This window comes from Gracilinanus agilis, chromosome 1 (genome assembly GCF_016433145.1).
Source record: "Gracilinanus agilis isolate LMUSP501 chromosome 1, AgileGrace, whole genome shotgun sequence".
In the NCBI taxonomy this organism is placed as follows: Eukaryota; Metazoa; Chordata; class Mammalia; order Didelphimorphia; family Didelphidae; genus Gracilinanus; species Gracilinanus agilis.
The window spans coordinates 56,520,149-56,546,358 of record NC_058130.1 but is presented as its reverse complement, the minus strand read 5'-3'; the positions used below and the strand labels follow the sequence as shown (position 1 = coordinate 56,546,358).

At 42.5% G+C, this 26,210-nt stretch overlaps 1 protein-coding gene across 1 annotated transcript in view; it reads right to left on the bottom strand.

Annotated features, from left to right (window-relative positions):
• SYN2 (synapsin II) overlaps nucleotides 1-26,210 on the bottom strand; it is a 262,231-nt gene that overhangs the window by 76,215 nt on the left and 159,806 nt on the right. Inside the window, exons 4-5 of the mRNA XM_044666461.1 lie at nucleotides 23,693-23,849; nucleotides 6,175-6,264 (exon numbers count right to left, since the gene is read on the bottom strand). Of these exons, the coding sequence (XP_044522396.1) occupies nucleotides 6,175-6,264; nucleotides 23,693-23,849 (247 nt within the window). The remainder of the gene's footprint in view (nucleotides 1-6,174; nucleotides 6,265-23,692; nucleotides 23,850-26,210) is intronic.

Here is a 26,210-nt window from a genome sequence, read left to right as displayed (position 1 = left end):
GAAAGGAAGGAAGGAAGGAAGGAAGGAAGAAAGAAAGAGAAAGAAAGGAGGGAAGAAAGGAAGGAAAGAAGGAAGGAAGGAAAGAAGGAAGGAAGGAAGGAAGGAAGAAAGGAAGGAAGAAAGAAAGAGAAAGACACTCTGGATAAGATAGATAATGGATGAATAGATAGACATTGTGGATAGAGATAGATGATAGGTAGATGAATGGATAGGTAGAAATGTTGGATAGAGATAGGATAACAGATGAACAGAGAGACAGAAATGGTAGGTAGACATAGATGACAGATAAGAAGAAAAGGTGAATATAGATGATAGACACAATGGTGAGAGATAGACTGCTAGACAGACACACACACATACACATATACACCTGATTTTTTTTTTATTCACACCTGATTCTGACAGGCTTTTCCCTCCTCTCTACACCCTACCAGACCACAGAACTCTGTCAGCCTTGCCAAAGGTCTGTTTGCCTTTACTATATGCAACCTGTGTGACTTTGAACAAATCACGTCTGTGCTCTGGGCCTTGGTTTCCTTATCTGTAAAATGAGTGGGTTGGATTCAATGGCCTCTGAGGTCTCTTTCAGCTCTATGTATATGAGCCTGTGGTCCTCCAAAAAGGAAAAGACCTCCTGCTCATTGTCTTTTGAAGTTAGCAGAGCTATGAGTCCACAGTCAGCCATCATCTCCTCTGACTCTCCACAAGGCCTGGCACACAGACAAGGCAGCTGTTTTTGCTTTATTTTGTTTTAGGGTGTCTTATGTTTTTGAAATGCATGCTCTTATTTCTCTTTCACATTTGAGAAGTTCAGTGTACCACTGAGAAGAGAGGGGTGTAGATGATATGTGTGTGTGTGTGTGTGTGTGTGTGTATTTCCTGGGGGGGGAGAATTTTCATTTCACAGGCATGGAGGTTCTCTTTTTAGTGTACAACAAAGAGTAGGAGGGAGGGTTTGGAGGCCTCTACTGGCCCCAGAGAACCAGGCCTGGGAGCTATGTGGTTCAATAATGCTTACAGGTAGAGGAGATGAAGGTCCCAGGCATCGATCTCTGGCATCTGAATTATATCAGAGCCAAATCCTGTCACTTTTTTAAGAACTCAGATTGTAAATTAACTGGATTCTGACTTTGCTAGAAGAATTTAGGTCCAGTCTCTTTAAGATGGTTCAGTGGGATTAATATCATCCTTCAGAATGGTGGCTTTAAAGGTAGAACCAAGGGCAAACTGGATGATGAAATATCAGAGAGATCAGAAATCTGGGAATTCCTTCAACTTATCACCACATCCCTCTTCCAGGGTAAGAGTCATTGCTACTATTTATGTAGCACACTCAAACTTGCAAAGCTCTTTCAAATGTTAACTCTTGAGCATTGGCAACCCTGGGAGGAAGTTACTCAAATAGATCTGTGTTCCCACTAGTCTAGATGTTCCCTCAGACAGTTTGGAGGCTTTGTAAGGAGAGGCCCCCTAGCTCAGTGCAGAGAGGCTTTTCACCAGGAATCTGGCCACTCGGGGTTCAATTTTTAAGAATGTGGCAACCTATGAAACAAAGACAAATACCAAGTGTTTGGCAGTTCCTGGGCATCTGCAATTCTGTGACTGCAGTAACATTGGCAAAGTGGTGGGAACAGGGGGGGCTAAGAATCAGTTTTTAAGCTATCAACATGAACATGGTTGTCCATCCCCTAAATGTGAGATTCCTGTCTGATGACCAATGAGTGGAGATGCTAAAGGAGCTGACAGGTATTTATCAACATTCTCACTATAAATGAAAGATGAAGAAAGAATTACTAAGTGGAAGGCTGACTTAGAGGCAATCTATTCCAACCCCTTCATTTTATAGATGAGGAAGCTGAGGACCAGAATGCATGACTTGTCTAAGGTCATGTGGGTGGGTAAATGACAGAAGAAGGATATGAACTCGAGTCTCCAAAGTCAATTCTTTTTCCATCATATCATGCTTCTTCTCTTTAATACCCCTCTTCTTGGTGTGTCTAAGAAATGAACTGGTATTTCAGGTATTATTGCTCCGAATTTATGGATGATGAAAAGTGACACAGCACGATAAAAGTGACTTGCCAATGCTCTCATAAGTAGTACAGGAGCCTAGGTCTTCCTGACCCAAAGTCCAACAGTTTATCCTCTATCCCATACAAAGCCCTAAGAGGAAGAGGTGTGTATGCAACAATAAGACGGCAGTGACAGCAGATAACTTTAATTCCTTTGCTAACATGAAGTCTGAGCCAGTCATTCTCAGAAATACTAATGTGACCCAGATCCCAGAGAAGCAGTGGCGAGCTAGATTTATTCATAAAGTAGACAGCTTGCATCTTCAGTCATCTTATACAAAATATTCCTTTGCACAATACTCAAATGCTCAAAATAATCAATTTCCCCTGTTTTCTCCCCACATCCTGACTCATCTTCAAGAATCAAGAGTTGATAAAAGTAAGTACTATCCCTTTCCCTTGCTCACAAAGCTTCCCTTTAAACCTGTCCCCTCCCCACCCCCACCCCTACCACCTGGCTCAAAAGAAGGAAAGAGACCAGAATCTTGACATTATTTTTAAAAAGTTGTCATTCTGTGCTCAAAACTTACAAGGATGTAGGCCTGCCCAAAGGCAAGACTTCTCAAGAGGCAAAGAGGTAAAATGGTACCAAGTCAAGAAATCTAGGTTCAACTCTTCAGTTCTCTTTGTGATCTTGGGTAAGTCAATCTTCTTCTCTAGATTTCAGTTTCCTCAGCTGGAAAAGGAGGGGATAGTTGATCTAGATGATCCCTAAGGTCCCTTCTAACTCTAAAACTCTGTTTTAAGGTCCCTTCCAGATCTAATATTCTATCATCTTTTGAATTCTTTGACTTAAGTAATATGTTTACTTTCCACTCCTGTCTTAGAGGCACTTGCTAACTACTCAAATCTTATAATGAGATAAAAGGGGGAGGCGGAGTCAAAATGGCCACTTAGAAGCAGCAAAAGCCAAGACCTCTATGAAAACCCTTCCACATCAATCAAAAACAAAGTACTTTGAGGGGACAGAAAACCAAATCCAACAACAGCACAGAGCTAGAGGACCCTTCTGCTAGATTCAACTTAAAAGGTATGCAGAGAAGGCTGAATTCTCAGTTTTAAGGAGAGGAAAGAAGGAAGGTCCCAGGATCCCTTCCCCACCTTCTGTACTGAGTGGCAGTTTCTGGAATCTCAGGGTGAGGGAGTGCCTTGCTACCAGGGCTCTAACCACAGCTGGCAGGGAGGCAGCTGGAGGAGAGGTGTGGAGGGGAGGGCAGGCTGGTCCCAGCCACCACTCTCCATCTTGGCCCTCCCCTTCTCTAGGTTTTGGCCTCAGGGCATATCCAGCTCAGAAGATCAAAAGAATAGCCCAAACCACAGATCCAGCAAATAACCAGGGGAGCAAGAGTACAGCCAATGACAGGGGGAAAGAAGGAAAAAATATGAGTAAACAACAGAAAAAGAAAAAAGAAATTTCAATTGACAGTTTCTATCCAGGTAATGAACAAAGAGCAAATGGAACAGAGGAGGACCAAGGAACACCAAGAAAAAATGCAGAAACTCCAGCAAATTGGACTAAGGCTTTGGAAGAATTCAAAACACAATTCAAAAAACAATTAAGAGGGTCTGAAGACAATTAGGAAAAGAACTTAAATAAGTCATCTCGAAATAGAGGCACATGAACTAAAACAAGAAAATAGTGTTTTGAAAGCCAGAATTGACCAGCTTAAAAATGAAGCAATGAAAGTGAAAGATGACCTACAAAGAAAAATGGACCAGTAGGGATGAAATTTAGCCTTTAAAAATTAGAACCCAACAACTAGAAGCAAATAACTCCACAAGACAATAAGAGTCTATAAAACAAAACCAAAGGAATGAAAAAATTGAGGAAAATATGAAATACCTCATTGATAAAACTAAAGACCTGGAAAAAAGACCCAGAAGAGACAATTTAAGAATTATTGGACTACCAGGAAATCATGACAAAAGAAAAAGCCTGGACACCATTCTACAGGAAATTATCCAAGAAAACTGCCCCAACATTCTTGAACACGAGGGGAAAGTAGAGATTGAAACAATCCACAGATTAAATCCTGCATTTAATCCCCAATTGACAATGCCCAGGAATGTTATAGCCAAACTCAAGAACTACTAGGCCAAGAAAAGATACTACAAGCTGCTAAGAAGAAACCATTCAGATATCATGGAACCACAGTTAGGATGTAGGACTTGGCTACATCCATACTGAAGGACCTGAAGGCATGGAATATGATATTCCAGAAAGCAAGGGAACTGGGTCTACAACCAAGAATCAACTACCCAGCATATTTTACTATATTTTTGCAGGTCATTAAATAAAATAGAAGGCTTCCAAGCATTCATAAAGAAAAGACCTGACTTAAACAGAAAATTTGATGCCCAAGCACAGAGCTCAAAGAGAATCACTAAAAGGTAATTAAGAAAGGGGAAAAAAACCCAAGACCAAAACTTTTTTTAAGGGACCCAATAAGTTCAAATTATTGGTATTCCTATAAGAAAAGATGATACTGGCAACTCTTAAAATTGTTGTTATAATTGGCGTAGCTAGAAGTATACTTAGAAGGAACAGTGACAAATTATAGGATAAAATGTAAAAATACACCTATATTAAAAAAACTAGGGGTAAAAAAGAAGATAATACTAAGAGAAATGAGAAAAGAAATAAAGTGGGGTAATTTTATATTTCATAAAGAAGTGCATGAAAGGTTCAAATGGAAGGAAAATCTCCAACTCCAAATTCAGTCATCATCATCATCATCAACGTCAATATCAACAACATCAACATCTACATCATCATCAACAATATCAACAACATTGTAATCAGCATAAACAACAACATCATAATCAACATCAACAACACCATCACCATCACCATCAACAACATCAACAACTGATGAGGAAACTCATTTAAGACCAAGAAAAGTGGGAGTGATTTGCCCAAGATTATGCAGGGGGTAAGGGTAAAGTCAAAATTTGAACCCAAATCCTCTGATACCAAATCCAATCAGGATTTTTCCACTGTGTCAGAGGGCCTTGTTTCAACAATGTCTTCCTGTACTTCGCTCCCTTCCAGGTGTTCGAGGGTAGCCTCATGGAAGGGGAGCCTAGGGTATTCATCCCAAATTTCAAAGGATCATAGATGCATAGTCATTATGACAATAAGAATGCCATCTTCTATTTATTGAGTGAGAAGGAATTGTTTTGCTTTATGTCTTTGTAGCAGTACTACTGTCTTTTAAGCATAATGTCTTATATGCAGAGAGTGAGGTAGGGACTGAACCTGTGATTTTATTGGTAAAGGAACTTCTTCTAGGTGAGGAAACTCTCACTACCAGTGCAGATTGGTACCTCCTCTACATCTGAGTCTTAGAATATGACTTAGAACACTGGTAAGTGACTTACCCAGAGTCATACAGCTAGGAAGTATCTGAAGCTAGATTTGAATTCAGGTTTTCTTGACTCTAGGCCCAGAATGCTATCCATTGCACCATCTAATTGCCTAGTTGCTATATAACACTGGACAAGTTTTTAACCTCATTAAAAATCCTCATCTGTCAGATGGAGATAATAATAGTATGGTGAATAAAGCATGGCTTAATGCCTGAAGCAATATATTATCATTTTATTTTATATTTAGAATCACTTAATGAGGTGAGTATTATCACCACTATTTGATGTATTGAGATACAGAAGCACAAAAAGACAATGTACTTTTCCCACTGCAACATCTGTAAAAGAACCTAGGTCTTCTATTCCTAGTCCAGGTGTGAGAGTCCTGATGTCCAGTTTCATCCATTCCTTTAACAAGCTTTCTGCCAGGTGCCGGGTTAGATAAGAATGTCCCCTGCCCCATCCCACCAAAAACTAAAGGATCCTCCTCCTCAAGGAGTTTACATTCTCTGATAATGTGTTCTCTCTCTTTTGCCTCATATCATCTCAGTATATAGCTGACAGGAGACAGTTAACTAAAACTATGAATCTAAAGCAACTTTTATGCTTTTATGTTTATGCCTCTTTCCCCACAACCTACATTTAGTTAATCACTAAAGGAGTCATTTGTGCTTTGAGTATACTTACTACTTCCCATCACCACCCTCAACCAAAAGTCTTCCCCAGTACTTACCATCTCTTTGTGGTTGGGATAGAATGTCTGCTCAATGAGAGGAAATTTCTCTCCTCCTAGATTCTTGTAGATGGCCACCAGTTGAGCAAACTACAAAAGAAAACCAAACATATAAAACTATGGATGAGGAAGGTGAGGGTACCTTTGAAGTAGACTGAGAGAGCACCCTTCCTCATTCTTAGCCACCAAGCCTAATGTCTCAATCCCAGCTGACCTGAAAACCAGTCAATCAATCAACAAATATTTATGGTAGGTTTGCTATGTAGAGAGGACTTCTTTTAGGTTCTAGGTATATGAAGGTATAATAAAATTGAATTTGTTGTTGTTCAATCATGTCTGATTCTTTGTGATTCTATTTGGGCTTTCTTGGTAAAGATACTGAAGTGGTTTGTCATTTTCTTCTCCAGTTCACTTTACAGATGAGGAAAGTGAGGCAAACAGAATTAAGTAATTTTCCCAGGATCCCATAGCTAGTAAATGTCTGAGGCCAGTTATGAACCCAGGAAAATGTCTTCTTGATTTCCAGCCCAACACTGTCCATGTACCACCTAGCTGTCAGCAAGATAGGGTCCCTTTGAAGAAGGAAAATTAGTGGATGGAAAATTAAATGAAGAAGTTAGTTAGCTAATCAACAAATATTTATTAAGCACTTCCTATATTTTTCAGCATTGTGCTAAATACTGAGGATACCAAAAATCATGCTTCTTACCCTCAAGGTGCTTCACTTTTTAAAAATATGTAATATATTACACACACATTTGCGTACAGAATAGATGAAAGGTAACCTCAGAAAGAAGGCAGTGGGAGAGATAGGGGGAAAGCCTCTTGGGTTCTGAAATGGAGTGTTAAAGGAAGTCAGTAGGTGGCGGGGAGCAGAGAGGATTCTGGGCAATACAAAAGGGCAAAGATGAGAGATGGAAAGTGGTGTTCAAGGACCATAAAGAAGGCTATATTGATATATTGAGATACAGAAGCACTAGATCATCAAGTATGCATGGGGGGATAAAGAGTAAGAAAAGTGGAAAATTTGAAAAGGACAAGGTTGCAAAGGGCTTTAATAGCCAAAACAGAGGATTTTCTATTTGATCCTAAGGGTGATAGAGAACCACTGGAGTTTATGGACTAGGGATATCATGGTCCAACTTGTATGTTACGAAAATCCTTTGGCAAGATTATTGATACAAGGTAAGTCAATGTTATGTCTTCAATTTAAATCCAACAAGTATTTATAAAGGGAGTGAGGAGGGGACAAAAGAGAGAGAGGGGATAAGGTAGGGAGGAGAGAGAGGAAAAAAAAGGAAGGAAGTAGAAGGGATGGATGGAAAAGTGAGGCAGTGAGGAAAGAAAAGATAGGAAGAGGGAGGTGGAGGAAGAAGGGAAAGTGGGAGGGAAGAAGATTTAGAAGTGGGGTCATCTACCTCAATCCCTTAACTTTATATGTGAGAAAATGAGCATCAAAAGCAGTGAGTGTATTTGCCCAAGATCACCCAGGTTGCATGTAGCAGAGCTAGAATTTGAACCCAGGTCATATGATCCCAAATCCAGGATTTTTCCCTATGGTACCACACTAAAGGAACAAGGTCCCTTTATATCATTTCACTGTTTAAAAACACCATTTGAAACAAGCTTTCAAGGAAGAAAAGTTCCCCATCAGTCTTCCTCATCTCTCTCTCTCTCTCTCTCTCTCTCTCTCTCTCTCTCACCATTCCTCTACCTCCTCTCATTATCTCCCTATACTATAGTAAGGGCTCTACTAATACTTCTCCTTGCCCAGAGCCTCCCAGTGTGGGAGCTCATCTTAGCCAGCTCATCTTCTAATGCACCCCAAACTCCCCACACTCAGGCAAGTAGAATCTCTTCACTAAACTCCATGTGTCCAGAAGGGCCCCAGGGAGTAACTCTAGTGGTGGGAACTTCAGACAGTATGTCAGAACGGTAGATATCTGTGCCTCAAAAAATGTGCCACTGTGCATGGGGAGAGATTGAAGATACCACCAAGGAATGGGTCAACTGTGGCCTCAGGGTGAGAAAGGGGACCAGAGGCAGGTGGGGAGTGGGATACATTCTTTTTTGCCTTCCTCAAAATAGAGAAGCTCAGCTCCCATGCTGTCATTTCTGATTCCAAGGTGTCCCGAATATCTGGAAGGAAGGAGGAACCGAGTTCTATAAAGGAAGACATGGTGGGTGCCTCGTGCCTAATGCTGGTGATCTCTGACCCCTCACCCTCCTTTTGCCCCCCGCAGCAGGCAATATGGACAGAGGAAAAAAAGTTGGGCAGATCTGTGCCAAGGTCAGCAGTGAAGAGAAGACCCAGCGCTCCCTGAATCTGTCCACTCCCATCAACAGGAAGAAGAAAATTCAGAAATGTTATTAGTTCAGGGGCTTAGCATGGCTAACGGGCTAACAGGAGAACTTGGTGTCCATCCAGCCTTCCCTGCTGTTCCAAAACAGTGCCAAAGGCAATACTGTGAGCTTATGAATGGGAGAACGAACTCTCACCCAATCCCAGGCATGGCACATTACAGGGCATAGGGCTTCTTGGAATCCCTGCTCCTGGGACCCTGACCTGGCAGAGGCCTAGCACAGGTGCATGAGGAATGCATTGGCTTACATTGCTGCATTCCAGGATCCTGTACTCTGGCAGGAGACACATAGCCCCTTTAAGAGACCCCAGAGTTCACAGGGACGCCCTAATAAATAGGATGGCATTTTAAAGGGAAGGGGAAAGCAAAGAGAGAACAGTGGCAGCAGTGCAGGAGAGATTAAAACACCAAAAGAACAACAACCCAAACCACCTTCTTTTCTGTGGCTGGGGCCATGGCAGGGAGCTGAGTCCTGGGAAACCCGGGGGTGGGGTAGAGAAGGAGGCCAGAGGGCAACAGTGCTGTAGCAGCAAGGCAAGAGGTGGAGGGCAGCCTGGGAAGGGCCAAGCCTCCCAGGGGAGAGGGACGGGTGGGAAGAAGCTAGTCCAAAGCCGTGTGCATTTGGGGATGACTCTGAACTGCTCTAATTAATTTCATATGCAGAATGTAGACCCTTAGTGCTAGAAGGGACCCGAGGGATCAGGAAGGAGAAGATTTGGAGGCAGAAGGGACCTCAGAGATCCTCTAGCCCCACCCTTCAAAAGAAGAGACTGAGACATAAAGGAGACATTTCATGTCCAAGCTCTTGCGGGGTGTGAGTGTCCAAGAACCATAGATCAACACCTGTCATAGTAATCACAGCAGGTAATACCTCTTTATATTTCTTTGTGTAATACTCTTTACTTTCATATGCTTTATCTTCTTAACAGTCCTGCTGCATAGGCACAGCAGGTGCTACTATTCCCATTTCACAGATGAGGAAACAGAGGCCCAAGGTGGTTCAGTGACTTGGACAAGGTCTATTGATTTCAAGTCTAAGACTCTCTTCTGTGCCTAGTGGGAAGGGACAAAAAAAATAATTCCATAGAGTTTAAATGAAGAGTTAGGAAGATCTGTCAAATCTAGCTTCAGATTTCTAGCTGTGTGACCCTGGGCAAGTCACTTAATCTCTGCCTGACAAAAGGATCCACCGGAGAAGGAAATGGCAAAACATTCCAGTTTCTTTGCCAAGAAAACCCCATGGATAGCTATGGTCCATGGGGTCATGGAGTGTCAAATACAACTGAGTGAGTGAACAACAACAAATTCATTGCAACTGGATGAGGAGGCTAAAATTTGGAACCCTCCTAAACCAGCGTGGTGCGGTGAAAGCACTAAATAACTTTCAGGAAAACTGGAGTGCTGGACCCAAATGGCAGCACATAGTCTTTGATAAGTGATTCTGGTCCTTTGTTCCCTCATTTGGAAAATGAAGGGGTAGGTCCAAATGAGATCTAAGCTTACTGTCTCCTCTGGCACTCTAATTTTGAGCATAACAACAGACAAATGAGATTAGATTTAGTTCATTCCAAATTAAGATTCTGCCCTCTGGAGGTCTCGAGCAGAGAGAAAGGAGCAGGACATTCTGAGAACTTGGCTTCCTGCAAAATGTATCAATTAACAAGTATTTATTAAGAATGGATAGGGGTAATTTAGGTGGCTCAGTGGATGGAATGTCAGGCCTGGAGATAGAAGGTCCTGGGTTCAAATCCAACTTGAGGCACTTCCTAGCTATGTGAGCACTTGACCCCCTTTGCCTAGCCCTTACCACTCTTCTGCCTTAGAACTGATACCTAGTATTAATTCTAGGACAGAAAGTTAATGTCTGATAAAAAAAAATGGGGCCTACTATGTTCTAGGTACTGTGTTAAATTTTAAGGATACAAGTCAAAAATGAAACACTCCATACCCTCAATCAACCTATGTTCTATTCAGACCAAGAGGTTCAGGAAGCACATCCTGAAAAGTCAACTGGCACAGCCTATCAGTTATTTTTTTAAACCTTTATCTTTTGTCTTAGAATCAATACTCAATATTGCTTCCAAGGCAGAAGAGTGGTAAGGGCTAGGCAGTGGGAGTCAAGTGACTTGCCCAGGGTCACACAGCTAGGAAGTGTCTGAGGTTGGATTTGAACCTAGGACCTCCCATCTCTAGGCCTGGCTCTCAATCCACTGAGCTGCACAGCTGACCCTAGAGCCTATCCGTTATGATGGAAGCTCCCCATGCAAACATAAGCTCTTTGATGACAGGGAATAGTTTTCATGTTGGTTGGCATATTTCCAGTACTTAGGACAGTGCCTTGTACATAGTAAATGCTTAATAAATACCTGCTGGGTTGGATCAAAAATCCATCCATTTGTCCATCTCTCCATTTGTCTACTCCTAATTAATGATCATGAGCTGAGGGAGAATCATCAGGAATTCTTCTCTTTCCTTCAGTTACAGGTCTTATCAGTATTACTTCCAATAGATTGATTAAATGTTTCGTTCTCTCCATTCCCATGGTTACCACCTTATCCCTCATCACTTCTTGCAAAGACCATTATAATAGCTGTCTAATTAGTCTCTCTGCTTCTTCCAATCTGTCTTCTTTCTAATCCATCCTTCATATGGGGGGGGGGGAGGGAAGGGGAAGAAGATAATTTATTAAGTTCCTACAATGTTCAGATGGGACATTAGATAGGTGGCACAATGGGTAGTGCTGGGCCTGGAGTCAGGAAGACTCATCTTCCAGAATGAAAACCTGGCCCCGGGCACTTCTAGCTGTATAGCCCTGGTCAAGTCACTTAACCCTATTTGCCTCAGTTTTCTCATCTATAAAATGAGCTGGAAAAGGAAACGGCAAACTACTTTAGTATCTTTGCTAAGTAAACCCTAAATGGGTTCATGAAGAATTGTCCACAACTGAAAACAATTGAATAACAATAGCAAATGTTAGGTGCTGTGCTAAGCCCTTTACAATTATTATCTAAAGGGGCAGCTTGGTGGTTGAGTGTTTAGAGAGCCAGGCCTGGAGACAGGAGGTCCCAGGTTAAAATCTAGCTTGAGACGTCTCATAGCTGTGTGACCCTGGGCAAGTCACTTAACCCCAATTGCTTACTTAGTCCTTACCACTCTTCTACCTTGGAACCAATACTTATATTAATTATAAGACAGACAATAATGGTTTAAAAACAAAAGAAAACAAATATTATTTCAACTGATATGACAACCATGGAGTTGGAAGTTCTGTTATTACCTCCACTTTATGTCTGAGTAAACTGAGGCTGACAAAGGTCAATTAACTTGTTCAAGGTCCCACAACTAGTAAGTGGATAAGGTGGGATTTGAATCCAGCTCTTCCTGACTCCAAAGTTCAATGCTAGCCAGCCATGCTACCTTTCAAGGGAAATGTAGCCAAAGAAAATAAAGCTTCTCAGGGGTTCTTGTCCTAGTTGAGGAGATGTGATCAACACATAAGAAGGCAAGCTGAAGTGTCTAGAAATTGATGTATCCCAGCACATCTCATTCTTTCCTCTACAGGGTGGAGAGAGTAGTAATCTTCATGTCAGGAGAACTTGAGTGTTTATCACAGACCCACTAGCTGTGGAAAAGATATGGCCAAATCGATGGGAGATAGCTGTGTGTTCCTACTCTCCAGGGGCTCTCTCTCACCTCATCTCATTTCCTCCCAGTGCTCTCACCAAGGATGCTGATGCCAAGATGCCCAGAGCCTCCGGGCCAATGGCCAAGTTTTTAGGGCATCCACATATTTATGGTTTCTCTCATTTAGTGCTCTGCTGATCAGCCCCTCATCCATTATCTCACTGGAAAGTCACATGGCATTTGTAAAGTAGCCATGTAACACTTTGTTATATGGGAAGAAAATGACCCAAGGAACAGAAACAATTTTCCCAAAGTTAAACAACCAGTTAGTAGCTTAGATCAGAAGGACCAGAACCTAGCATTTATCTGATCACTCATTCAACAGGTATTCATTAAGTGGCCCTATGAGCAAGGGAAAATGTTGGGTACTAGTTGCTGAAGATACAGTGACAAAGATGAAATAACCCCTGCCTTCGAGAGGAAACAAAAATCTACGTTTTAAAAAATAGAAAATATATTGGGGAATGGCTAGACAAATTGTGGTATCTGATGATGATGGAATACTATTGTGCTGAAAGGAATAATAAACTGGAGGAATTCCATGTGAACTAGAATAACCTCCAGGAATTGATGCAAAGTGAAAGGAGCAGAACCAGGAGAACCTGATACACAGAGACGGATACCCTGTGGCACAAATGAACATAATGGACTTCTCTACTAGCAGCAATGCAATGATCCAGGGCAATTCTGAGGGAGTTATGAGAAAGAAAACCAGCCACATTCAGAAGAAGAACTGTGGGAGAAATAACTGTGGGAAAGAAATGCAGAAGAAAAACACATGATAGATCACATGTTTCAATGGGGATATGACTGGGGATGTTGACTTTAAGTGATCACTCTATTGCAAATAGTAATACAATGATACATGTAAAACCCAGTGGAATTGCTTGTTGGCTTAGGGGGCGGGGAAGAAGGAGGAGGGTAGGGAAAGAACATGATTCATGTAACCATGGAAAAATATTCTTAATTAATTAAATAAAATTTAAAGATAAAATAGAAGACAAAACGAATATGTGTGTTGCTGTTGCTGATGTCATATTGGTCATGTCTGCTTCTTTATGATCCCCCTTGGGGTTTTCCTAGCAAAGATAATAGAGTGGTTTGCCATTCCTTCTCTAGATTATTACAGCTGAGGAAACTGAGGCCAACAGGGTTAAATGATTTGCTCAGGGTCATGCAACTAGCACGTGTCTGAGGTGGGATTTAAACTCAGATTTTCTTGACTCGAGTCCTGCACTTTATCCACTAAGCCACCTAAACTGTCCAAATACAAGTATAACCCTTGTTTAAAATTATTTCTTAAAGGGGTCATTTTTATCTTCTTTAAAGAATGAGAGTAGCTCAAAGGTGCTATTTTTAATTGTCATTCCATGAGGTGCTTCTCTATGGAGTCAAGGATACTATTTACAAATATAACGTTGTTCTATGAGGATCTCTGAGAGAAATAACAGAGATAAAGAAGGTGATGCGAAACTTCTCTCTTGTTAGAACAGTTTGAACTGCTATTTTTATGAAGAACAAAGAAAATTTCTAAAGCATGAATCTCTAGAGAGAATAATGAGAGGGATGGTTTAAGAGAAGATGAGACTTCTGTCATGGTTAGAGAGAAGTTAGAGAGGACAGAGAAAGAAGATAGAAATCTTAAGGAAATGTTTTGATCTTTCTAGTGTGAAGAAGTTGAAGAGAAGGAATCAGAAGAGACTTTATCTGGTGTCTTGAGTGAAATGAATGAGGGAATTGTGTTTCCAGAAGCAGAAAGAGATCAATTATAACACAGTCGGTGATCTTTCTCACAGCTAAGATACCATAACTATGTAGAGATGTTTTTGCTTTATTGTGGATTTCATTGTTAATACAACTGCATGTTCAGTCATTTTCATCTTTCTTTAGTCCCAGGATAGTATTGAAATAGTATTGAATAGTATTGAAAAAGGAGTTTTCTTGAGTTTATTAAAATAACATCACATATGATAAGGTAGTAAAATATTAGCAAAACACTAATATTTTATGAACTGGAGTGGAGGCTCCAAGCTTAACTGGTTCATTGAGAGATGTATAAAATGCTTACTAATTCATAAGGAAATCTACAAACAGACCCCTGGATTTCCCTAGACCAGTGATGGGCAAACTTTTTAAAGAAGGGGCCAAAGGAAAGGAAATGCTCATCTGTCAGTCTGTTTCTAAGGCAACTCTTTCTAAGTTTCATTGTATTGTATCCTACTCATTGTATTCATCAGATTAGGAATAATGTGGCCAGATAGAACATTTCAGGGGGCTGCATCTGGCCCACAGTGCTAATAGTTTGCCCATCACTGCCCTAGAGTGATGGTGGCAAACCTATGGCATGTGTGCCAGAGGGGGCACTCAGAGCCCTCTCTGCGGGCATGTGCACCATCACCCCAGCACAGAGTTTGCCAGAGTTCGTTCCTAGGAAGCCAGAGGGACACGGGGCTGGGCTGCTCCCCTCTCCCTCTCCATCCACACCTGAGGGTATTTGTCACATCGCCTGCCCTTCCTTACAGTTTGCCATCACTGGCCAAGAGCTTGGGAGGAGTCAAGCAAGCAAGCACACAGAGGAGGAGAAAACTAACAGCTTGTATGACTCAGAAAAATCTCATATAGGAGGTGGAACTTTGGGCTAAACTTGGAAGGAAGTCTGAAATCGCAAGAGGTTGTAGTGAAGAGGCAAAGTATTCCAGGAATAGGAAACTGCCTGGCCAAAGGTATGGAGGTGAGAGATAGTATGTCATATACTGACAATGGCAAGTTGGTCAGTGTGATGAGACCATGGAGCACATCAATGTACAGTAAGCCTAGAAAGGTAGGACTCTACACATCAAATGGGAGAATTTGTATTTTATCTCAGAAGCAAAACACCATTTGTGGCTCTCAATAAGTGGAGTGACATGGTCAGACCTACGCAATAGGAAGGAAGGAAACAAACATGTATTAAGCACCTTCTATGTGCCAGGCATTATGCTAAGAGCTTTACAGATATTTGATCTCACAGTAACTTTGGAAGATAGGTGTTATTTATTATCCCCATTATACAGGTGAAGAAACTGAGGCAGACAGAAGTTAGGTGACTTGCCCAGGGTCACATAGTACTGAGGCTAGATTTGAACTCAGGTCTTCCTGGTTCCAGACTCAGCCCTCTAACCACTGTACCACCTACCTGCCTCTATCTATCTTTGACCCATATCTTCTCCCCGGCTCTGTTCACTCCATCACACATTGGTTCATTCCTTGCTTTTTTCATTGCATCTTATACTCCCTCTGGGAAAAAGAAGGGTGGAGGGGTTCCAGTTGATGACTTGGGTGTGAAGAAGGGCAGAGCAGCTTGTTTGCAGCAGGCTGAAAAGCGGCAGCCTTGGTTTCCCCAAGGGTCTGAAAGCCGGCCAGATCCTGACCATCAGGACTGGCTGGTGGGATGTAGGATTTGGCAAGGCTCACCAATCATAATTGCAGTCAAGGAAAGAATGGGAAGAAACTGCTGAAATGTGATTAGGGACAGGTGCTTCCTTCAGAGCCCGGGCTGAGGAGCCAAGGGGCTTAGCCTGCAGGAACAGAATTCACGGGAACTGGGCCAACTGAAAGCCCAGCTTTCCACATCTCCAGCTGGACTGGACGGGAGAGCCCCTGAGCCCCACTCATCAGCAGGGCTTCGGCAGACTTTCCATTAAGACCCCTGCCCCCACCTTCTTCCACTAAAAGACAGCTGCCTTCTATGCCTAGGAATTACCTCCTCCCACAGTGCTTTGAGTCTGATAATGGAGAACCCCAGAGACAGCTCGCTGGGACTTGTGCCAAACTTATAACCCCACTCAAATTGTCCTTGTTGGCCTAGGTGGTGGGGAAGAGGCATTTGGATCTCTGGCTGTGCTGGCCTAGAGAACTTTTGCTGCTAAATCTCTGCTCTTCAGAGTCTATGACTGTCTTAGCCAAGTAAGAAGAGTCTCACCACCAAGTTGACCACAGAGTTAGAAAGCATTTATTGTCATTCAATTATTTCAGTTTTTTTCTGACTCTGTGACCACATTTGGGGTTTTCTTGACAAAGATCCTAGAGTGGTTTGCCATTTTCTCCTCCAGCTCATTTTACAGATGAGGAAACTGAGGCAAAACAGATCAAATGACTTGCCCAAGGTCACCCGGCTAGTAAATGCCTGCAACTGGATTCGAAATTTAAATCTTCCTGACTCCCCTTCACCACCTAGATGCCCTTATGACATCTGACCACTCCTTTATATGTATTGTCTCCTTTAACTTGAATATAAACTGCTTAAGAGTAGGATTTCTCTTGCTTCTGTATTTGAAATCTCAGCACTTATCAGCACATTATAAATATTTAACAAATGCTTTTCATTCATTCATTCACAACTACACTGGAAGACAGTTCGTGGAGTCACAGATGGATTGCAACCTGCAGTTAAGTCAGCTGTGAGACCCTAAACAACCAAACCACAGATCTCTAAAGTATTAAAATATGAAACCCTGACTTTTAGACCCAAACCTCCTCTAAAGTCATACTATGATTCCTCGTTGTCATGTGGAGTTATTTGAGATAATACTGGTGTCACTCTCCTAAACTCCTTTGGCTCCCTATTACCCCTATGATCAGATAGAAACTCCTCTGTCTGGTATTTAAAGCCTTAGGTAATCTGACTCTCTAATCACCTTCAAACCTTTTATATACTATTTCCCTTTATGTATTCTTTAGTCCAACCAAGCTGGCTTTTTGCTTTTTCTTGTGAACCAGTTTCTATCTCTAGTGTCCAAGTCTTTGCCCAGGCTGTCCCTCATGCCTGGAGTGCACTCCTTTATTTCTACCAATTAGAATCCCTAATTTTCTTCAAGGCTCTGCTCTAGTGCCATCAGTTATATGAGGTCTTTCCTGATCCCTCTAAGCTGCTAGTACTTTCCCCGGAAATTACTTTCTGTTTCTTGTCCGTCTTTTGTCCGTCATTAGCTGGATATATGTTTCTCCCACAATGGAATTTCAGCTCCTTGAGGGCACGAATGCCTTCATTGTTGCTTGTGTCCCTCGTGCCTAGTACAGTGTCTGATAAGTGCCCATAAATGCTTGTAAGTTGATTCATGACTGGAGAGCAAGCTGTAAGGGATGCTTCTGCCCAAGTGAGACTGTAGGCTTGTGGTTTCCAACTAGGGCTAGCTGAGCAAGGCTGGCAGAAAGGAGGGAAATCTTCATTAGAAAATCACAAAAACAGGGGCAGCTGGGTAGCTCAGTGGATTGAGTCAGGCCTAGAGATGGGAGGTCCTAGGTTCAAATCTGGCCTCAGACACTCCCCAGCTGTGTGACCCTGGGCAGGTCACTTGACCCCAATTGCCCACCCTTACCACTCTTCCACCTAAGAGCCAATACACAGAAGTTAAGGGCTTAAAAAAATAAAAAAATAAACCATCCAATGAGTCATGGAAGGGTCGAAATCTGTTTTGGTGGAGGTTATAGCCACAATGATGAAATCATGAAATCGTGAATCATTTAAGTATGGAGGACCAGTGAAGAGATTGCAACTATTCCATGACTATCATTTCTATATGACTCTTGTCTGCCCATAAAATAACCAAAGGGAATCTATGCAAATTTTGAAGACATTCCTCAAATTATTTCGGCGTTCCATGGATGCCGATGAAGCCTTCAGATGTCCCTTCACTATGTGCCTGGTCTATGTGTTTTTCTATGTGATGCAGAAGATAAGAGTCCTTGATGTGGAGTCAAGACCTAAATTCAAATCGTGCCTCAGACACTACCTCTGACTTTGGGCAAGTCCCCCAAATTCTCTCTCAGTCTCCCTGTCCTCATCTGTAAAATGGGATAATAATAACCCCTAACTCATAGTATTGTTGTGGGCATCAAATGAGTCATTATTTGTAAAGCACTTTGCAAACCATAATGTGAAGGCTAGCTTTTGCCATTATTTTTTCTGATGATATCTTCATATCAGGCTTCAAATTGCTGCTTATAACTTTCATTTATTGCTCTGACGTAAGCCTTCTGGAGACAAGCTGAATGGATCTAATCCTTCTTCTGTGAAAGGATGAAAAGCCATTTATTAATCACTTTCTATGTGCAAAACATCATGCTAAGGGCTAGTGATGCAAAGAGAAAAGTAGAGCAATCCCAGCTTTCCTGGGCCTTCCTCTAAGGAGAAAACCAACACATGAAAGAGATTCAAGTTGCTGAAAAGAGAGCATGTGCCTCCCGGTGCCCCACTCTCAGACTAAGCTTCTACAGGTCCTTCAGGTTCCTGGCCTGACCTCAAGACACTTCCTTTGGTTCTCTTCCTCTGGATCAGCTGGTCAAGGTTTAGATGCAATGTGGTAGAGTAGAGAGAGTTCTAAATTTGGAGTCAGAAGCCCTGGGTTCAAATCCTGACTATTCCATTTACTGTTTCTGTGATGTTCCCTCTTTAGACCCCAATTTCCCCAAAAACTCAGAATGAGGAGACTGAATGAGATAGCTTCTTTAAGACCCCTTCCAGCTCTACATCTGGGATGCCAGGATTTATCCCCAGAAAGTTTCATCTTATTAGATTCAGCCTATCAAGCTTTCTGGATCCTCGACTCTATCATCCAATGTGCCGATCGTCCCAGCTTCTGTGGATTTAGAATCAAATTTGCAGATTACACAAATGCCACACCCCATTGACCCCAAATAGTGTCTAAAGCAGCTAAGTATTCTCCTTAGAGGTAATGATTGACCTTCCTTATAATTCACAGTTGAGGTATCTTCACAAGGTCCAACACTGGGGCACTATCATGCGCACCAGGACTGCAGTCACTGTCTTTTTCTCCTCTGGTGGGTGTCTAAAACATACTACCTTGGGGACAGTTAGATGGCTCAGTGGTTTGAGAATCAGGACTAGAGACAGGCAGTCATGGGTTCAAATCTGGACTCAAACAACTTCCTAGGTATGTGACCCTGGGCAAGTCACTTGCCCTCAACTGCCTAGTCCTTATTGCTCTTGTGCTTGGAACCAATACACAGTATTGATTCGAAGACAGAAAGAAAGGATTTAAAGACAATTTTTTTTAAACACCACTGTTTCTTATGCTAAGAAGCTGGGGTTTAAACAACTCACCACTACTTAACAACAGGGAGGGGAAGCCAAGGCTGAGCAGGGAAGAGAGTTAAAGATTTTTCTTCTAAAGCCACAGGCATGAAAAAAACAGCCCTACCTCATACTTCCTGGGAAGGGTTGGGAAGCGACATCCCAGATGTTGGAGGATGTCTGTCTGGTTGAGGCCATGGCCATGGTCCATGCTTAGACTGAAAGAGGCTCTTAGTCACCCATGTTTTTAAAATTCAATTTGTCAAATATTTACAGAGTGTCTGCTAGGTGCCCATCCCTGACCTAGGCACGAAAGGGGGACACAAAGAACTTAATATATCCAAAAGAGAACTCATTATCTTTTCCTATAAACCCAATCCTCTTTTGAAATCCTCTGTTTTAGTCAAGAGTAACATCATCCTTCCAGGCTTTCAGGTTCACAATCTTGGGTTCATCCTTAACTCTTTCTTCTCTCTCTCAACCCGCATAGCCACTCAATTGCCAATTCTCACTAACTCTTCCTTTACCACAATTCTTGCATCCATTCCTGTGAGCCTTCTAATAGGTTTCCCTGTCTCAAGTCCCTCTCCTCTCTAATCTTTCCTCCACACTGTTGCCAAATTAATCATTCCAAAGTGTAGGTCTAATCATATTATTCTTCTGCCCAATAAACCTCACTGGCTCCCTAGTACCACTAGGATCAAATATGGGCTCCTCTGTTTGGCATTTAAAGCCCTTCATAGCCTGGCTCCACCCTACTTTTCCAACCTTATGATACATATTTCCCTCCTTTAAACACTCTTTGGTCCAGACAACTTGTTTAACATATACCTTCCATCTCCATCTTCGCACTGGCTGTCTCCCATACCTAGAATGTCCTCCTTCCTTTCCACTGCCTCTTAGAATCCTTTGAAGTTCTGCTAAAGCATTACCTTTTATATCAGAGCTTTCCTGATATTTTCAGCTTCTAGTATTTTCCCCAAAACTCCCTTGTATCTATCTGCAGGGAGTGTGCTGGTGAATGTTTAACAACCAGCTCACTGGGGATGGGGGGGGGGGAATATTGTTGATCTGCTTTTAAGTTTAATCTCTATTATTAAGTTTCTCCATCACTTTCTAAATACTAGATTAATAATAATAATAATAATAATAATAATAATAACTCAAACCTTGATTTGTAGTATTTGCTGATTTCTAAGGTGTAAATTCTTTTATTTATTTTTTTTTTGCTTTTTTTTTTTTAAAACCCTTAACTTCTGTGCATTGGCTCCTTGGTGGAAGAGTGGTAAGGGTAGGCAATGGGGGTCAAGTGACTTGCCCAGGGTCACACAGCTGGGAAGTGTATGAGGCCGGATTAGAACCTAGGACCTCCTGTCTCTAGGCCTGACTCTCAATCCACTGAGCTACCCAGCTGCCCCTTCTAAGGTATAAATTCTAACAGTGAAAATTTAACATTTGGCTCTCACAATCTGGTTCAAGCTGGCTCCAGCACATCCCAGCTTTTGAATATGCATCCACCATGCATCATGCTATTGTTATATTAAAACTCTGGGAGCTGGGAGTCCACAATGTTGATTGACGGGTGGGGACCATTGGATCTTAGAATGTTCCCAGAGGCCATGAGGATAGGAGAGAAAGTGGTTGGCCAGGGGGGGTATAAATTCCCTGGCAGCCCTGGCTTTGGTTCCTTTCACTTCCCTTGGACCTGAGATCTGTGGATCCTGGTCTTTTGGGGATTGGTGACTTGCTTGGCTGAACCTTGCAAGAACCTCCTGTCTTGTACCTGAATAACATTGCCAACCTGTACCCAGACCATCAATCTTCTTATTCTACTGTCCCTAGATAATTAGGAATTCAAATCATCTGTAGTTATCTAGGTTTCCCAGGGCCCAGGAGGGATTGGGGAAGTGGGCAGGAGAAGAAGAAGAGGGTGGAAAGGGTGGATCCTGAAGGCTGTATAGGCATAATATCTAGCAGGAAGAAGAAGCTGAAAGACATCAAGCAGCAGCTTGCTTACTCTGGTTTGGCTTTGGCCAGGATGAGCCAGAGGAGCTAACTAACCTGAATCAATTACCTGCCTACAGCCTTGAGGATTTATTAACACCAAATTAGTTAGGGTTTCCCAATTCCTCTATCCATTTCCCAACACTCCATCTTTGCTAAAAATATAGATAAAGCCTTTCAAGTACCTTCCTGGAGTGGTTGTTTCATAACTTCTCTGGGAAGGGAGATAAGCAGTCAGATAAACTGTTACCAAGGCTAATAGAGCCCATTATCTATCATCAACCAACCCCAGGTGGGACCTGAAGGGATACCATCCGTTGACCTGAAGGATCCTGCCTGGGCACTGTTATAACGGAGGGAGGTGTTATATCGTCTAACTAGGTGGCAAGCCTCAGTTGATCTTGCTCTAGTCACATATCTGGGCTATCACTGTTGTCACACAGTTATCAGTGGTAGTATCCAGTTTACCCTCCCCCTCTCCATCTATCTACATTTTTTATAACTCTATCTCTCCCTATTGAATATAACCCTCCTGAAGCCAAGGAGAGTTTCCTTTGCATTTTTATATTCTCAGCTCCTTAGCTTGACACACAGAGATAGGAACTGGATCTTTGATTTTATTGGCATGGAGAACTTCAGGGTGATGAAACTCCATCTCCTAGGACTGGTCACTTCCTTCTCTGAAGCTTCTAGTCTTGGAAAGTTGACTATCCCATAGAGAGGCTAAATGATAGACCTGAGGTCACACAGGCAGTCTGTACCCAATCACAACTCCTAGGCTTCAGTTTTATTCATTTATTTATTCTCCTTTGCTGCTTGATGCATAGGAGACATTTAACCACTGTTTGTCGTTGATTGGCTAGTTGATGAGATAGGAGGAAGGAAGTAGATGAGGCTGACCAGGAAGCGTAGGTCTAACATGGTGAAGCCTTGAATGCCTTTTGGAGAAGCTCAGATGGGGAGCCATATGCTTCGGGGACTAGATCCTGGCACATCTCTGTCCTCATCTTATCAGAGAGAAGTCCTCCCGCTCTACGTGCCAAGTCTGAAAAACCAGACCTGTTATCTGGGAGGCTCGATACTGTCCTCATTTTCTTCCATCCTTCCATCCTTTTCAGCAATTCTCCTTTTCTCTCTCTTCTACCCACATCTTCTGCAGCTCTTGGGAAGATTACCGTACACAGACATACTTTCCAAGTCATCATTGTAGGATCTTGGAGAGGGCTCTGAACAAAGAGTCAGGAGACGTAGACTGGAACCCCCACTCTGCTACTGTAAATTGGTGTGACCTTGGGCAAGTGCTCTTACTTTCCCTGTTCTCTGTTTCTTTTGTGTGAAATAAAGGGACTGGATCAGAGGATTAAAGATGCAGAGCTAAAGAGACGTCAAAGGTCATCTAGGCAAGTCCCTGCATTTTACAGGTGAGAAAGCTAAGGTCATACAGTGGGAAGTGAGAAGGGGAAGGGAACAAGCATTTATATATAGCACCTACTGTGTGCCAGGTACTGGACTAAATGCTTTACAAACATCTGATTTGATCTGTGAGGTAGGTGCTGTTATTCTTCCCATTTTATAGTTGAAGAAACTGAGACAAACAGACGACTTGCTCAGAATCACATAGGTAGTAAATATGTAAGACTGGATTTGAACCCCAAGCTAGCATTCTATCCACTAGACCATCCAGCTGGTAAATCTGGTCTCGGGTCTGATCATTCCAAATGCAGTATCCTTTCTAGTGTTTAGTAGACTAGATGTTTCCTAAGGTCTCTTCTAGGTCTAGGGATGTGTGCATGTATGCGCCAAGGAATCTCACTGACGTCCTGTATATTAGCTGTATATTAGCAGAGGTCGCTGTAGAACCGTCCACCATGGAGCCGGCCTGGGTTGAGCTGTCCCCTCTCGGCTCTGTGGCTCTGGTGAAGCTCTCTTCCAACAGCTGGGCCATGTTTCAGCACATATCATGAGCTGTGACATATGGCGTGCATTTTCACAACCCCTCCTTAGCCTCCCGTGACTGACGACAGCTGTTACATGCCCTTAAAGTCATCCTTAAAGAATGGAGGCATTGTTTAGAGATAATCTTCCAGAACATTCTCCATGCCAGAGTTGTCTGCATGGCACACATATGCATGGACATGCACACATGGTCAAACACACATATGGCGCCTTGCCATCTTTCCATTCTGCGCCTCTCAGATCCCACCTCCTTCCAGCACAAGTTCTGGGGTCCTCTCGAGCCCTCTGCTGGCCGTGGGGTGAGTGTGGACTGGAGGACACGGGGCTCACGGGTGTCCTCTCTCACCAGGGCCCCCTTCCCCAGGAACAGGACCATAAGGTCCAGGGCAAAGAAAACCCCAAGGCTCCCCCAATCCCAGCCAGTCATTTGCTCACTCACCACCCAAGGCTTGTCGCAGAAGTTGTAGATGGAATCGAGGGAGTTGACGCTGGGGATGCCAGCATAGTGCATGCCAATGATCAGGTTTCGGTAGTCTTCGTTCTCCGCCATGCCAAAGGAGTGCTGTCGGACAAGCACAAAGTCTGGCCGGAAGGACCTGTAGACAAGAATAGAGGCAGAGACTGTTTACCCAACTGGACTCCTCCATTTACATCCTGTTGTGATTTGAACTGTAGGCGGGTCCTTAACATAGTCCTAAACTGAGACGAATGTATAGTGTGGTACCCAGGAGGTCTCCTAGTGAAGCCAATGTGATTGGGAAATATTATTTAAAATAATTCAGAGGGCAGCTGGGTGGCTCAGTGGATAGAGAGCCAGATCTAGAGATGGGAGGTCCTAGGTTCAAATCTGGCCTCAGACACTTCCTAGCTGTGTGACCCTGGGCAAGTCACTTAACCCCTATTGCCTAGCCCTTACCAGTACCAATGGTACTGATTCTAAGATGGAAGGTAAGGGTTTAATAAAATAAAATAAAATAAAATAATTCAAAATCAAATCGAACCAAGATAAAATTGATATATGGAAGCCAATGTGTAGCCACAGGGATCCTTCTGTATAGATCAGTGGATCCTTTTTCTATCTAAATTTGACATCACTAGCATGGTGGGAAAAGCACAGGTTGGAGACTGAAGACTAGGCAAAGGTTCAATCTCAGGGGTTATCAGTGATCAGATTTTTTATTTAGGTGAGTCATGTTTCTTTCCTGGGCCTCAGTTTCCTCCCCGGTAACATGAGAGAGTTCAACTAGATCAGTGTTTCTTCACCTGGCCTCTGTGAATTAAAAAAAAAATTATGACTGTGTAACAATATAATTAGTCTCCTTTGAGGCCCATATATTTTGTTTTATGGACTTAAAATCAACCTTTTGAGAAGGAATCAATGGGCATTTGTAGAAAATAAACATTTATCATTGTTGTTTAGGTGTTTCATTTGTGTCTGACTCTTTATGTCTCCATGTGGGGTTTTGATGGCAGATACTGGAGTGGTTTGCCATTTCCTTCTCTGGCTCATTTTACAAATAAGGAACTGAGGCAAACAGGTTAAGTGACTTGCCCAGGGTCCCACAGTTAGTAAGTATCTGTGGTCAGATTTGAACTCAGTTCTTCCTGACTCTAGACCTGGCATTTTATCTACTGTACTACCTAGCTACCTCTAAGCATTTTGTCTTGTTTTATCCTCACAAAAACCCTATGAGATAAGTGTTATTATACTGATTTTATAGTTGAGGAAACAGAGGCCAAGAGAGGTTAAATCATTTGCCCAGGTTCACATAGCTAGTAAGTGTCTGAAGCTGGATTTGAACTCAGGTCTTCCCAATTTCAGGACATGAGCTCTGACCACTACGCCACTTCCCTGCCTCTATTCCTTACTGAAATTATACCCTTAAAATCATAGCTCCAAGGGCGGCAGGTGACTCATTGGATAGAGTACCAGGCCTGTGTTCAGGAGGACCTGGGTTCAAATTTGACCTTAAATACTTCCTACCTATGAGACCCTGGGCAAGTCACTTAACCCCCATTGCCTAGCCCTTACTGCTCTTCTGCATTGGAACAAATACACAGCATGGATTCTAAGACAGTAAGGGTTTAAAAAAAAAACAAATCATAGCTCCAGTTCCCCAGTCTCCAAATGAGGATGATGATGATGATGATGATAAATTCCATTTCTATAGTACTTTAAAATTATAAGCTTTATGCACATTATCCACTTTGATCCTCCTAGCAACCCTAAGGAGTGGGGACAGGCAAGGGTTATGATCTTCATTTCAGAGATGAGGAAGTCTTCACAGCTCCCAAGGCTCACAGAACTTTCCAGCATAAAACTGGTCACCCTCTAAGCAAGGCAGAGCCATACAGCTGTACACACTCATAGAATCAGAGGACAATCTAAGATTATAGAGTTTAAAACCCCCATCGGAGAGACAACAAACACACACACATACACACACAACCTTCAGGACAAAGTTGTATGTTTAGTGCTAAAAGAAATGCTTTAAAACATAAATCATGGATGAAAGTGATGGAGCCGTGCCATGAGAAACAACGAAGTTGAAGACTGCCGAGAAGCCCAAGAAAACATCAACTAATGGGGAAAGAAGTAAGTAGATGTATGATATACACCACAATGTAAATGGCAAGATCAAGCAGAAAAGAGTTGAAACAGAACGCTGGGGAAGCTAGGTGGTTCCGTGGATGGACAGCCAGGCCTGGAGATGAGAAGTCCTGAGTTCAAATTTGACCTCAAATACTTTCCTAGCTGTGTGATCTTGGGCAAGACATGTAACCCCATTTGCCTAGCCCTTTATTATTCTTCTGTCTTGGAACCAATACTTGTATCGATTCTAAGATAGAAGGTAAGGTATTTATTTGAAAGAAAGAGAAGGAAGGAAGGAAGGAAGGAAGGAAGGAAGGAAGGAAGGAAGGAAGGAAGGAAGGAAGGAAGGAAGGAAGGAAGGGAG